Below are 15,000 nucleotides of genomic sequence, written 5' to 3' on the forward strand. Positions count from 1 at the left end.
CATTACATTACATTACATTACATTACATGCATTCAGACACTCTTATCCAGAGCAACTAATAGAATATAAGTGTATCCATTCAATTTAAATGAGCAATGGTATCAGACTAGACTAACATCACTCCCAGACCAGTGAGTGTGAGCAACACCATTCAAGCCCTACCACAAGTTAACCTGTGCATTCTGATAAAATCCAAGTACACTACAATACAACAGTCCCTAGAACACAAAATTATAATACACCACAATACTACACATAAAATTAGCATCAAATGCAAAAAGTAGCAGGTGTTAGGGGGTGGGGATAGTGTGGTTCACATGAACACACACACACACACACAATCATACACTTACTCACACACACATAGACACACACACACACAACCATGCAACCATGCACACACAAAACCATACATCACTCTCACTCACTCACACACACACACACACACACACACACACACACACACACACACACACACACAAAGCCAAGCTTTAAAATGGGAACAGCTCAGGGAAGTAAAAATAGGAAGATCCCAATTCTCAGAGAGAAGACTGAGGCAGATCTCACTAACTGACCTTTGATCACACGCTGTAGTTCTTGAAACTAGTAATTGTTCCCCTGATAAAACCTTCGTATCAGCTCCACACTACAGAAAGATTACTGTTCATAGTTTTATGAAGAATTCTGGAAACAGTAGGATGCCTCCATGTCAGCACAGCAGAAAAATGTTCAGTGTGCTGAACTGTAGCTCAGCATTTGATGTTAGTTTGTAGGATGAAACAATCTTTATTAGTAAAAACACCAACATGTAGCATTGTTACTAAGAAAGTCTGTTTAATCCTATAGAAGGTCCCAGAATGGTGCTACTCCATGGTGACCAATTTTATGTGCCTCAGTTAGCTGGCCAGGTAGATCCACACCAGCTCTAACCCACACTGTGACCTTTGACCCTGTGGTGCCGTGTGATTGGCTGGTGCTGACGGGGGTGACCTCTGACCTCCTGGCCGCGTCGTTGGCGGTGGTTCTCGCTGGCCTCCAGCTCCTTCCTGCACTGCTGCAGCTGGGCCTGGCAGGCGGCCTGTTCCCCCTGCAGCCTGAGGGTGGCGCTGTGGAGCTCGGAGACACGCTCCTGAAGGCTGCACAACTGCTTCTCCTGCTCCCGCACCTGGGGAGACGGACAGCTGTCACTCAAACACATGGTGAAGGGGGGGCTCTCCTGTTCAACTAAGGTGGGGGGGGGGGGGGGGGGGGGGGTCTAAACTAAACGCAGAGAGATCTCCGCACGCCATGGGCGGATTAAGGCAGATGGGCAGACAGATGTGTAATGAACATTATATGCATGGCAGATATTAGGATGGGATTAAAGAGATTAATTTCACACCGTAATTGACTGGGAAACTTTTTTGATCAGATTTATTAAACTTTTCGGAGATATAAATGTGTTCGGAATTAATTTCCTCACAGCTCAGGAGCTGGAGGACTGAGGTGCCCCTGGCGGTCCTCTCTTTGGAAGGTAAATATGCTTAAATCCCCCCCCCCCCGCACAATTTGTAGAGACTTCAACTCGACACACAAACAAACATTTAACTTAGGCACTTCCTTTGGGGTTAAAAAAAATAATAATTACTTCGGAATCTGAAGCTCAAATAATTCTGACCGAAATGTAACCAAAATTCAGCGTCTGAGCAGTGCTTCCAGCAGAGGAGGATTGTGGGGCTGTGGAGGGGCCAGGCTTCAGAGAGCCGCTGATAAAGACGCCTCTCTCCTCTCGGCGGGAGACAGGGACGTCCTGCAGGGCTGCCTGTCTGCCCTCCCTCCCCAGACACTGCCCGCTGACATCTGTATCTGTGGTGTGTGGGCATTCACTGCTGCCTCTATTAATAACAGCTCGCCCAGACCTCTGACACACACATAATTGCTATTAGATGAATGCGGCAGAGGACAGCAGGGAGGAAGGATGGATGGAGATGGGCTCTCTGAGTGGGAGCTGATTCCTGTGTGTGTGTGTGTGTGTGTGTGTGTGCGCGTGTGTGTGTGTGTGTGCGCATGTGTGTGTGCGTGTGTGTGTGTGTGTGTGTGTGCGCGCATGTGTGTGTGTGTGTGCGCATGTGTGTGTGCGTGTGTGTGTGTGTGTGCGCGCGCGCATGTGTGTGTGCGTGTGTGTGTTTGTATGTTAAAGTCTGCACACCATGCATTTGTTCATGCGTGTGTGTATGTGAATGTACTCCTGTGTGCGTGCATGTGTGTTCCTCTGTGTATGTGTATGTCTATGTTCCTGTATATGCCTGACTGTCTGTGTGTACGTGTGTAAGTGTGCGTAAGTGCGTGTATATGCATGTGTAAGTGTGTATATATATCCCTGTGCGTGTGTGTGTGTGTGTGTATAAGTGTTTGTGTGTGTGTGTTATTGTAAGTGTGTGTATATGTGTGTGTTATTGTAAGTGTGTATATATGTGTGTGTTATTGTAAGTGTGTGTATGTTCCTGTATGTGTGTGTGTGTGTGTGTGTATAAGTGTTTGTGTGTGTGTGTTATTGTAAGTGAGTGTATATGTGTGTGTTATTGTAAGTGTGTATATATGTGTGTGTTATTGTAAGTGTGTGTATGTTCCTGTATGTGTGTGTGTGTGTGTGTGTGTGTGTGTATAAGTGTTTGTGTGTGTGTGTTATTGTAAGTGTGTATATATGTGTGTGTTATTGTAAGTGTGTGTATGTTCCTGTATGTGTGTGTGTGTGTGTGTATAAGTGTGTGTGTGTGTGTGTTATTGTAAGTGTGTGTATATGTGTGTGTTATTGTAAGTGTGTGTATGTTCCTGTATGTGTGCTGACCAGGTTGCTCGCTGCGGTCAGCCTGCTCCTCAGCTCCTCGCTCTCGGTCTCCAGGCTGGCCTCCCTCTCCCTGCCGCTCTGCGCCCGGCTCTGCAGCTCCTGCGCCCGGCGCTGCTCCTGTAGCACCTCCCCCCGCAGCGCCTGCCCCGCCTCCACCTGCTCCTGCAGCTGCCACAAGCACAGCGTCAGGGAACGTTACTGCAATGTTTCCATCAATCCAACGGCACACGTCCGCCGACTCCTAAAGCTATCATTACGCCAGGCATGACTCATGCTGACACTTTCCCATGAGGTTCCTCTGCAACAGCAACAAGCCAACAAAAGCCAAAAAAAAAAAAATGAGCTCACTAGACGGGAGGCCTCTGAAGAAACATTGAATGGCTTCAGTCCCGATTTTTAATTAAAATCACCGCAGAGCTGTTTGAGTTTCACAGAATGAGGGGCTGGATTGTGTGGATTCATGGTGTTAGCAGCGCTCAGACATTAGCAGTCTGTGACGCAGCTCGGACTTTCCTACCTGCTGTTGCAGAGTTTTGACCATCTGCCTGCAGCTGGCCAGCTCTTCCTGCAGCTGCAGCGCCCCCTGCTGGTGTCTGTCGCTGTCCTGCTGGGCGCTGAGCTGGGCCTTCCGGCTCTCACTGGCCTCCCCTTTCAGTCTCTCCACCAGGCCCCTGCGGAGACGGCAAAGCGCGACAGGTTCGTCACGCTCCCGGGACTCTGGGTTCCGTAACGACACCCTGGGGAATCGTGACTGAGAACCGGGTGCGTTCCACGAAAGCCGTGTGCAACAGGTGCACAGCGCCCTACGGTGTATGATACCAGTGGCATCACACCAAGGGTAAAAGAAACGGGAACCCTCTGAGCTAAAACAGGAACAAGAGGCTGTCTGTGAACAGCTGAAGAGGCTGGAGGAGAGTGAGAGAGAGAGAGTGAGAGAGAGAGAGAGAGAGAGAGAGACAGAGAGAAAGACAGAGAGAGAGAGAGAGAGGGAGAGAGACGGACAGAGAAAGACAGGGAGAGAGAGACAGAGAGAGAGAGAAAGACGGACAGAGAGAGAGAGAGAGAGACGGACAGAGAAAGACAGGGAGAGAGAGACAGAGAGAGAGAGAGAGAGAGACGGACAGAGAGAGAGAGAGAGAGATGGACAGAGAGAAAGAGCGGTGCTTTCTGAGCACCGGTGGGGGGATGGGGAAGCCCAGGGCCTTCGCAGCTTCCCTCTCCATCGACAGGCCCGCCGCGGTAACAGCTAATCGATGGCTTGCAAAATCACATCCCCTCGCACCTCCGTGCCAAACCAATCAATATCTCCGGCAATTAGAATCCCCTATCTGCCGGGCTGCCGGGACCTCTGTCCCGCTCCGCGGCCCACACACGCCCAGTTTACTCCTCAGACCGTCACTTAATTACCAAAGCGTCCCTAATGCGTATTGGCAGGTGCCGGGTGTGCGCAGGGCTCGCGGGCCGGCTCACGGAGTGAGAGAGACGTCTGGCGTGGGGCTGGATCCTTCTCCCCCCTCCTGGCCATTTAAAACGTCTCATTTTCACGAGAGGTCTCGACCCCAGAACGATCCGGCGTGCCGCGTCACGGCCTTGGCGCTCGGGAGAGAGCGACGCGCTGTGCTGGGGTCAGCGGGCTAACGCCGCTGGTGGAATGAAGAAACGCAACGCCGGTGTGCTGCAGGGACACTCTCCTGTCCTCTCCTCCTTACACCCAGACCACGGCCACATAAAGCTGAGGCCTCGCCCCACAGGACAGCTAAGCTGCCAAAAAACAGGAATGTGGTAAAAGTTTGGGCAACGTCAGGGAGAAACTTAGACCTGCACTTCAGAGAGATTCAGAACAGACGTGCCCCACTTTGCAATCTGTATGCTCTGTTGTGCGCTCACTAGGGTATGCATGCACTGCCTCACTTGTTAAAGACAGAAGTTCGTATTTGCATTCACATTCAGTCACTGAGCAAACTCTTATCCAGAGTTTTATGAGCGTGCATATAATATTATATACACATAAAGGTGCATATAATAAGGCCACATAAACACCAGCACATACAGAATACATCAGACCAAATTATTATCCAGTGTTGGCTGGAATGCCATTCAATTAAATGCAGTTTATATAAATGTATTTCACTGTATTTTGCCCTGCATGTGCCAACTAAAATAAGTACCCCTGCTACCATTTATATATTATTTATAAACATTTATTCATAAAAAAAGTACCACGACAGCCATTTTGTTTTTACTGCTACAAATAAGATGACATAAAAACAGCACCCACAGCATCTCTTGGGTCTGTCACACTAACGAGGATATTTGCTGGAAAACTGCACCCACACTGACCGGTCCCAGTTCTCTGCTGCGCTCACACACTGTACCTGTAGCCCTGGATCTCGTGCTCCGCGCTGTCCAGCTGCTCCTTCAGTCTGCGCAGCTCCGCCTGCAGCTTCCTCTGGGCCTTCTCCGCCCGCACCACCTCCGCCACCCTCTCCCCCAGCTGCTCCTGCGCCCGCAGCTGCCCCCCCTCCACCAGCACCACCTTCTCCTCCTGCCGAGCCAGCTCCTGAGCTGGGGGGGGAGAGACACACACGCACACACACACGGCCAATGACATCATTCCACCGCTGACAATGCCAATGGAGCGAGTCCTTGACTTCAATAATCAAGCACAGAGTTGAGCAACAAGACTAGGACCAGGTTTTAACAGATGACAACAGGCTAACAAACAGTCTAACAAAAAAAGAAGGCTTAGGGGATTTGACTGAAGTTATTAAAACCTTAAGAGGGTTGAGAAAGGGAAACATCACCCAAAAGCGATTGTTGCGATGACTTAAATAATTAAAAATTGATCACCAAATGAAAAGACTGAAAAGGAATTAACGAGGTGGATGGCAGAAGTTTTCTCAGGCTAAGTTCTGTCAACAAAACGAGTGGACACAGGTAGAAACTGGTACACTTTACATTCACAGTAGAGTATTTATTCACACAGAGTTAATAATTCATGGAAAACCTTCCCTGGAATCCTTTGAGAGAAAGCTTGACGGAGTGATGCTCACTATAAATGGGAAATGCTGCGCTAAGGTGAACTCAAAGCCTTGCTCCTGTCTTACATCCTTAAGTGAAGCTTGCAACCAGCAGACCACCAGTGTGGGGAGGTAAGTGTGCAGTGTGGCTTCTGCCAGAGCTCCGAGCTGTCTCAAAGCAGATCCCAGTGTACCTCAGACACAGTGTGCTTTAGACTTTAGCTTAGACTGCCCTGACTATAACAGTGCTATACAGACACCGTGCACACAGCCCAGATTAGATTAGTCACCAGTAATAGCTGAATGGAGCAGCCTGGAGACCATCCCTGGCTATGAGTACAGCACAGCACTCACACAGACGCGCGCACACACACACACACACACACACACACACACACACACACACACACACACACACACACACACGGAAGTGAAGCAACCGTGTATTCCAAGGATGAGCCGGTATGCCTCTGCTACTGTGCTGGTCCGTGGTGTGTACGCATACAGATTAGTATCGATTGAGTCTGTGGTATGTCGGTTCATCTGGCCTGTCCTTGGCTGATCTGTGGGTGTGAGTGAGTGAGTGAGTGTGTGCAGGTGTGCTGATTTGGCCTGTCCTTGGCTGATCCTTATTTGAATGAGTGAGTGAGCATATATGTGCGTGTGTGTGTGTGTGTGTGTGTGTGTGTGTGTGTGTATGCATGCGAATGTGCGTGTGTGTTTGTGTGTGTATGCGAATGTGTGTGTGTGTTTGTGTGTGTATGTGTGCGCGTATGCATATGCACGTGTGTGTGTGTGTGTGCGTGAGAGAGTGTATGCATACGCACATGTGTGTACGTTTGCGTGTCTGTGGGTGTGTGTGAGTGTGTGTGCATGTGTGTGTGTATATGTATATGTGTATGCGTGTGTGTAGGTGCGTGTGTGTGTATATGTGTGCGTGTGTGTGTGTGTATGTATATGTGTATGTGTGTGTGTAGGTGCGTGTGTGTGTGTATATGTGTATGCGTAGGTGCGTATGTGCGTGTTTGCATTTGTGTATGCGTGTGTGTAGGTGTGAATGTGTGTATGTATACGTGTATGTGTGTGTAGGTGCGTATGTGCGTATGTATATGTATGCGTGTGTGTAGATGTGTATGTGTGTGTGTATGTGTGAATGTATATGTGTATGCGTGTGTGTAGGTGTGTATGTGTGTGTGTATATGTGTGCGTGTGTGTGTGTGCATGCATATGTGTATGCGTGTGTGTAGGTGCGTGTGTGTATGCATATGTGTATGCGTGTGCGTAGGTGCGTATGTATACGCATGCGTGTGTGTGTGTACGTGAGTGTTGTCCTCGTCTGATCCTCGCGCCCGTGCTGAAAGCGTGTTGCAGGCCCCTGCCTCTCCTCTCCTCGGCGTGACAGGGCCCTGGGGCGCTGAATTGATGAGCCTTTTCACGGCAGACGCCTCGCTGGAGCTGCACGTGGACAGGTGACCAGCTCACAAAGCTTATTAAAGCCAGCCCTCAGGCAGCCCGGCTAAACAGCCCCTCTGCCATCACCGCTGCGCAGCCTCTCCTCCCTGCTGCTCTCCCCCTTTTAATTGCCTTCCCTCTTCCTCATCTCCGAACAGACAATGGCACATGACACAACCAACTCCCCGGGACAGCGCTGGAGCGTAGAGCAACCCGACTCCCCCTCTTCCACAATCTGCACGCAGTCATCACTGACCCTCGTCGGCTTTATGTTATGCTGTTTGCGCATCGGATGCCCTTATCCAGCGATTATATTTCATAAAACTGTATGTGCTACACATTCTTTATCAAATTACAGGTGTATTGTGTCGCAAAACAGGGCGTTACATACAGGCACAGTCGCCATTTCCCATGAAACGTCATGTCCTTTGAATCTTTGAATGAGTGTTTAACCAGGGGTCTAAACTAAGTCTACGGAAGATTTTACTGAGTCTCTGTACTGCCTGTATTCTTGTCTCATGTGTGTAATCTACTCCCCTCTCAGGTGTGTAAGTGGTCTCACTGTGCTCCTGTCTCAGGTGTGCATGCTGACATTGTACAGCGGTCTCACTGTGCTCCTGCCTCAGGTGTGTAAGCTGACGCTGTACCACAGTCTCACTGTGCTCCTGTCTCAGGTGTGCATGCTGACATTGTACAGCGGTCTCACTGTGCTCCTGCCTCAGGTGTGCATGCTGACATTGTACAGCGGTCTCACTGTGCTCCTGTCTCAGGTGTGCATGCTGACATTGTACAGCGGTCTCACTGTGCTCCTGCCTCAGGTGTGCATGCTGACATTGTACAGCGGTCTCACTGTGCTCCTGTCTCAGGTGTGTATGCTGACATTGTACAGCGGTCTCACTGTGCTCCTGTCTCAGGTGTGTAAGCTGATGTCTCACAGCGTTTCTCACCTGTGCTCCTGCCTCAGGTGTGCATGCTGACATTGTACAGCGGTCTCACTGTGCTCCTGCCTCAGGTGTGTAAGCTGACGTTGTACCACAGTCTCACCTGTGCTCCTGTCTCAGGTGTGCATGCTGACATTGTACAACGGTCTCACTGTGCTCCTGTCTCAGGTGTGTAAGCTGATGTCTCACACCGTTTCCCACCTGTGTCCCTGCAGCGAGTGTGCGCCTCCTTCAGCTCCTCCCTCAGCTGCAGAAGCTCCGCCCTGTGGGCGGTGCAATCCTTCTCCCTCTGTCGGCTCTCTCTCTTCAGCCTCTGCACGTCGGCCTCCAGCCCCCGGGTCAGCGTGGCCTGCCTCTCTGCCTCTGCCGCCTTGCCTCGGATCGCCTCGCGGGCCTCCGTCAGGTCGGCCTCTGACCTCCGCAGCAGGGAGTCCCTCTTCTGCACAGCCTGTGACACACAAACAGTCACGACCACATTCCGTTCCCCTGACGACACCAGCAGAGTCATCGGCAGTCAGCACTCTGAGGCACTCTACTGACAACTTCAGCCAGCCAATCAGAGCTGCCTTCAAAAGCGTCCACATCAGTCAACACTTTCACATTCAAACCCAATTACAGGACTGAGCCAATTTAAAATCGGTTGTTTATCAGGATGTTTTATCAGTCCATATGACTCAGCAATGAGTCAGCATTAGGTCAGTGTAAGGCTTTCTGAAGCACTGAGTGCAGGTATGAGTGTAAGGTTATAATAACACTGTGTGGAGGTGTGTATGTGTGGAGGTGTGTAAGGTTATAATAACACTGTGTGGAGGTGTGTATGTGTGGAGGTGTGTAAGGTTATAATAACACTGTGGGGAGGTGTGTAAGGTTATAATAACACTGTGTGGAGGTGTGTAAGGTTATAATAACACTGTGTGGAGGTGTGTAAGGTTATACTAACACTGTGTGGAGGTGTGTAAGGTTATAATAACACGCTGTGTGGAGGTGTGTATGTGTGGAGGTGTGTAAGGTTATAATAACACTGTGTGGAGGTGTGTCAGTACCTGCTCTTTCTGGGCACACTGCCTCAGTGCAGACTGCAGGTCCTCCTCCAGCCGAGCTGCTCGCTGCTCCAGCATGCTCACCTCCGCCTGACCGCGCTGCACCTCCGCCACCACCTCCCCCTGCAGCTGCCGCACCTCCTCCTGCAGCCGCAACACCTCTGCACACGCACGCACACGCGCACGCGCACGCACACGCACACGCACACACACACACACACACGCACACACACACACACGCACACGCACACACACGCACACACACACAGACACGTACACACATCACATCAGCCATGTCAGAAGAAACACAGTCAGAGATGAGCATGGTGAAAGGGTACCGCTCTGGGGAGTCACTGCACACGGGTACACTGTACAGGTGCACCGCCGAGTGCCCTCTGTAGTGACTATACACCATATAATACCAGGTGCTTTCTGCAATGATGGAGCACAGGTACACTGCACAGGTATACCCCAGGTGCTCTATGGAGAGACAGGTATACCCCAGGTGCTCTATGGAGAGACAGGTATACCCCAGGTGCTCTATGGAGAGACAGGTATACCCCAGGTGCTCTCTATAATGACTATGTGTAGGTACACTGCACAGGTATACCCCTGGTGCTCTATGTAGTGACGGGTATACCCCTGGTGCTCTATGTAGTGACGGGTATACCCCTGGTGCTCTATGTAGTGACGGGTATACCCCTGGTGATCTATGTAGTGACAGGTATACCCCAGGTGCTCTCCCTCACCTGTCTGGCTGCAGTTTCTCTGCTCTGAGAGCCGGCACATCTCCTCCCTGAGCTGCCTATGTTCCCTCTGACAGTCGCTCAGCTCCTGGCTGCTCTGAGCGCACTGCTCCACAGCACGGGCCAGCCCCTGGGGACACACAACCATCACAGCCTGTCACAGCGCCCCCTGCTGGGAGGAGGCCAGCATCACAGATTTTTACATGGACTGACAGCCTGGTTTGCTGTTTTTGTCCGTTACCCCATCACTAACAGCATTTCCAAAACAGCACGCATTGGCTTAATAAGGAGCACACCTAGAGAACAGTGCTTTACTGTGACAAGTCACACTCTGCCTACTACCTAACCATTCAGCTGCCACTCTACTCCATTTTTTCATTTCTTGCAAAGACTAAATCCACAAAATGGTTAAAAACTGTACACAGTGGGTGAGGTTTTGTGCATGTGTGCATGTCTGTGTGTGTCTGTGATGTGAGAGTGTGTGTGTGTGTCTGTGTGTGTGCGTGCGTGAGCGGGTGCATGCGGTTGTGTGAGTGACACTCCAGGTAGCGTGTCACCGCGGCGTCTTTCCTTCAGACAGAAATACGACGCTGAGGGGAAAGTCAGGCGGGCTGCTGTCACCCTCCATCAATGGCAGGCATGCTGCTTTCAGAGGATATAATGCACCCAGAGCAGCGCACAGCTTTGAGCGAAATATATGTGTATATATTTAACACCAATAATAGAAAAATAATTCACAGTGAGTACGGGAGAGCCCCCCTCACGCCACGCTCATTTCAGACCATTAAAATAACGAGGTGTCAAGGCAGCTGGTTCGCGCTCTGACGCCTGACACACGTCAAGAAAAATCTATATTTCATGGCCACTTACAGTTGTATAAATAGCCAAACGAGGTACTCTAACCATCTATAAAACGGCGCTAAAAGGTTGTGGGAAGATGGCGGGTGTCGTCGGCGAGCGTGGCGGGCAATCAATCTGAGCCGCTCTGAGCGGGCCGACCGTGCCGACCGCCGCCGCTAAATCACGGCCCCGCGTCCACGCTGCCACGGCAACGCTCCAGCTGACACTCGTCCTTGGCTGACGCGGCTGACAGATCGCCCCGCTGCACTCCATTAAAGGCGAAACGGGCGCACACATTCAGCGATACGGCAAACAGGCAGAGAGGCTAAAGACCCCCAGCCACACACACACACACACACCATTCTTACATATGTGCTTGGCAGATGCCCTTATACAGACACACATCACTCTTTTTAATCAGGTTAGGTGCCTTGCTCAAAGGTTCAACAGTAATGCATCATGTGGGATTTTAACCTGCAACCTTGTAGGTTCTGTTCCCAAACCACCGCTGCAACATCTTCTGCCACTGCTCACCCTGAACACTGCATGTGTGTCAAAGACAGCTGAAAGCAGAACATTCCCTGCCAGGACCGGGTGAATCCCCTCACCCAGCGCTCAGGTGACTCGGCCCTATGGGGGAAGGGGCCTACCTGCTGGAGCTCCTGTATGTGGGAGAGCTGTGAGTCGTAGTCCGAGTCTGGGTGGATGTGGGTCGCTCTGTAGGCTGAGAAATCTGCCTGGATCTTCACTACTGTCTCCTCCCGCTCCTCCAGCTGGAAACACACACACACACACACACACGCACGCACACACACACACGCACGCACGCACATACACACACAGACACGCGCGCACACACGCACGCGCACACACACACACACGCACGCACACACACACGCACGCACATACACACACACGCACGCACATACACACGCACACACACACGCACACGCACATACACACGCACGCACACACGCACGCACGCAAATACACGCACGCACGCACACACACACGCACGCACATACACGCACGCACATACACGCACGCACGCACACGCACGCACATACACGCACGCACATACACACGCACACACACGCACACGCACGCACGCACATACACACGCACGCACGCACGCACGCACACACATACACACACACACACGCACATACACATGCAAACACACACACACACACGCGCACACACACACACATACACATGCACACACACACACACACACACACACACGCACATACACATGCACACACACACACACACACACACACACACACACACACACACACACACACACACACAGACACACACACAGTCACATTAGCCAAGGGTACCCAAGGCCATCTGATCTGAAAAGGTGCTGCACCGTTTTGTTTCTTGAATCTGAAATGTGAATATTAAAACATTTTCATTTGTTTTACATATTGAATTCCATTCCGTATGAAGGCACCCTAAATCATGAATGCACTTATTTATTTTGCGTTGCTTTCAGTATCAGAATTCTTTTTAATAATTTCCTGTTTCATTCATTTATGTTACGCCTGTCTGCCTTGCACTAAGAGGCACTTTACACTTTCATTTCACTGTGAGATTGCTGTTATTTCTGATGAAGGTGATCACTAGCACTAGCAGTATTCCTTCAGGGGGGTCATCCCCGTGCCTGTTCTGGGGGATGGATCGGGTCAGCCCGACCGGGGCGGTTCTGGGCTCTGCTGTGGTGATTGCCGTGGTGATGGGCTCAGGCGTTGGGCTACCCCGCTCCACTGGAGCAGGGCCACACAAACAGAAGGCTGCCATGCCTCTACGCCACCGCCAGCCTTACGGCTTCCATCTCTCTGCAAAACATCCCCCAAGGTGCTCCGGGTTCCTCCCGACTCGCTGAAACGTTTCTCCTGCCGGCCCCCGGCGAGCGCGCTGTGGGGAGGACGTGTGCGGACGCGCCTTGCTCTCCCGCTCTCGAGGGGGGGGCTTTGCTATCCTGTGTGCGTATGCGCTTCGTGTTGGGGGAGCAGATGAAGGCTGGGAGAGTGTGTAGAGAGAGGCTGAGATGATGTTTCACACCGAGAGATGAGTCTCTGAGAGATTCTGCCGAACAAACTGATCAATCAGTCCCTCCTTTACCTCTTAAAACACATCAGAGCGCTCTGATGAGACCTTGGTGGTGATAAATACTGAAACTCCGGCCCAGCGGCACAGTCGGCCCTGACGGGGCCTGACCATTAAGATGGCACACAGAGAAGGACTGTGGGGAGGGAGAGTGCAGGCTGTTTGTGTATGCACTGCTGGACTGGCCAAGCTGCGCAGCTTAACTAACCTGTCTGTGCAGTGGGACTGACCTGCCTGCTCAATGAGGCCGACCTGTCTTCACAGTGAGACAGACCTCTCTGTGTATTGGGAATGACCTGTCTGCGCAGACAGACCTGGCTGCATATTGAGAATAACTTGTCTGCACAGATAGACCTGTCTGCGTATTGAGAATAACTTGTCTGCGCAGATAGACTTGTCTGTGTATTGAGAATGACTTGTCTGCGCAGACAGAGTGACCTCTCGGCACGGTGAGACAGACCTGTCTGAGTATTGGGAAAAACCTCTCCGTGCAGCTGTACTGACCTCTCCGCGCAGCTGTACTGACCTCTCTGCGCAGCTGTACTGACCTGTCTGCACAGCTGTACTGACCTGTCTGCGCAGCTGTACTGACCTCTCTGCGCAGCTTTACTGACCTCTCTGCGCAGCTGTACTGACCTCTCTGCGCAGCTGTACTGACCTCTCTGGGCAGCTGTACTGACCTCTCTGGGCAGCTGTACTGACCTCTCTGGGCAGCTGTACTGACCTGTCTGCGCAGCTGTACTGACCTCTCCGCGCAGTTGGACAGACCTCTCTGCGCAGTTGGACAGACCTCTCTGCGCAGTTGGACAGACCTCTCTGCGCAGTTGGACAGACCTCTCCGCGGAGTTGGACAGACCTGCCTGCGCAGCTGTACTGACCTGTCCGCGCAGCTCTGCGCAGCTCTCCCTCAGGGTGCCGATGACCTGCTCGCACTCCTGCGCGTGTCTGCGGCTGTCCTGCAGCTCCTTCTGCAGCTCCTGCAGCTGCAGGCTCAGAGCGCTCAGCGCGTCGTCGCCGCTCTCCAGCTGGGCGCGGTGCGTCTGCAGGTCGCTGTGCAACACCGCCACCTCCGCGCGCAGCCGCAGAGCCTGGTCCTCACCCTCCGACACCTGCGGGGAACACACACCTGTGAGAGCTCACCTGGGAGTCAGGCCCGGCGAAGCACACGCTCACTGCTGCTCACAGCCACAAACGGATCACACATACAGGTACTGTGCAAACAGGTAAAGGCATCAGCTGTTTAAGCAGCCCTGGATGAGTCCCTATGTAAGCTCATATGTGTGTTCTGTCATCATGTCACCAGAGCATTAAAACTGACCAGTATTCAGGTCAACAGACATTTTCCTTCCCCAAACCTGACGGGATCTGAGCTCGACCCCTTCCTTCCTGTGGTTGGTGGCCCACGCGAGACCCCAGAGGCCCTGACACAGGAGACAGAGGCGAGCCGGCACAGCGGTTTGGCTGACCTGTGCCCGCGCCTCCTCCAGCTCCTGCTCCTTGGCCTGCATGGTCCTCTCCAGCTCGGTCACCTTGCCCAGGCAGGTCTGGTACTTCTGCCTGCAGACGTCCAGGGATCCGGACAGGGCCTGGAGGCGGGCCTCTGCGTCCGCAGCCTCTGACTCCGCCCCCCGGAGGGCGGTCCTGAGTCTGCTCAGCTCCACCTCCTGAGACAGCAGCTTGGTCTGTCTCTGAGAAGACTGCAGAGACAGTGAGAGGCTAGTACTAACCACACACATACTGTATACTCACACAGTTACAAATACACGCACTTACATCCACACACACATGCTCACGCATATCCATGCACACACTCTCATACAGGAGAGAGGCTGGTACCAACACATCCACTCATAAAAACACGCCGCCCCATGCACTGAGACACTTGGACTGACACACAGAGTCATATAAACGGATACTCAGAGGTAATACACAAGCACACGCAAAACCACACAGTCTAGCCTGAATGAACACACACACATACACACAAATACACAGTCTCTCATGTAGTACACAGAA

The 15,000-nt window shown here is 51.9% G+C and overlaps 1 protein-coding gene across 1 annotated transcript in view; it reads right to left on the bottom strand.

Annotated features, from left to right (window-relative positions):
- The window catches only part of LOC118788242 (polyamine-modulated factor 1-binding protein 1), a 119,258-nt gene that overhangs the window by 13,480 nt on the left and 90,778 nt on the right, over positions 1-15,000 (bottom strand). Inside the window, exons 20-29 of the mRNA XM_036544198.1 lie at positions 14,451-14,681; positions 13,863-14,093; positions 11,517-11,639; positions 10,030-10,156; positions 9,284-9,441; positions 8,442-8,688; positions 5,203-5,392; positions 3,345-3,498; positions 2,828-2,995; positions 998-1,165 (exon numbers count right to left, since the gene is read on the bottom strand). Coding sequence (XP_036400091.1) covers positions 998-1,165; positions 2,828-2,995; positions 3,345-3,498; positions 5,203-5,392; positions 8,442-8,688; positions 9,284-9,441; positions 10,030-10,156; positions 11,517-11,639; positions 13,863-14,093; positions 14,451-14,681 — 1,797 coding nt within the window. The remainder of the gene's footprint in view (positions 1-997; positions 1,166-2,827; positions 2,996-3,344; positions 3,499-5,202; positions 5,393-8,441; positions 8,689-9,283; positions 9,442-10,029; positions 10,157-11,516; positions 11,640-13,862; positions 14,094-14,450; positions 14,682-15,000) is intronic.

Source organism: Megalops cyprinoides, chromosome 13 (genome assembly GCF_013368585.1).
Source record: "Megalops cyprinoides isolate fMegCyp1 chromosome 13, fMegCyp1.pri, whole genome shotgun sequence".
NCBI classification, from domain to species: domain Eukaryota; kingdom Metazoa; phylum Chordata; class Actinopteri; order Elopiformes; family Megalopidae; genus Megalops; species Megalops cyprinoides.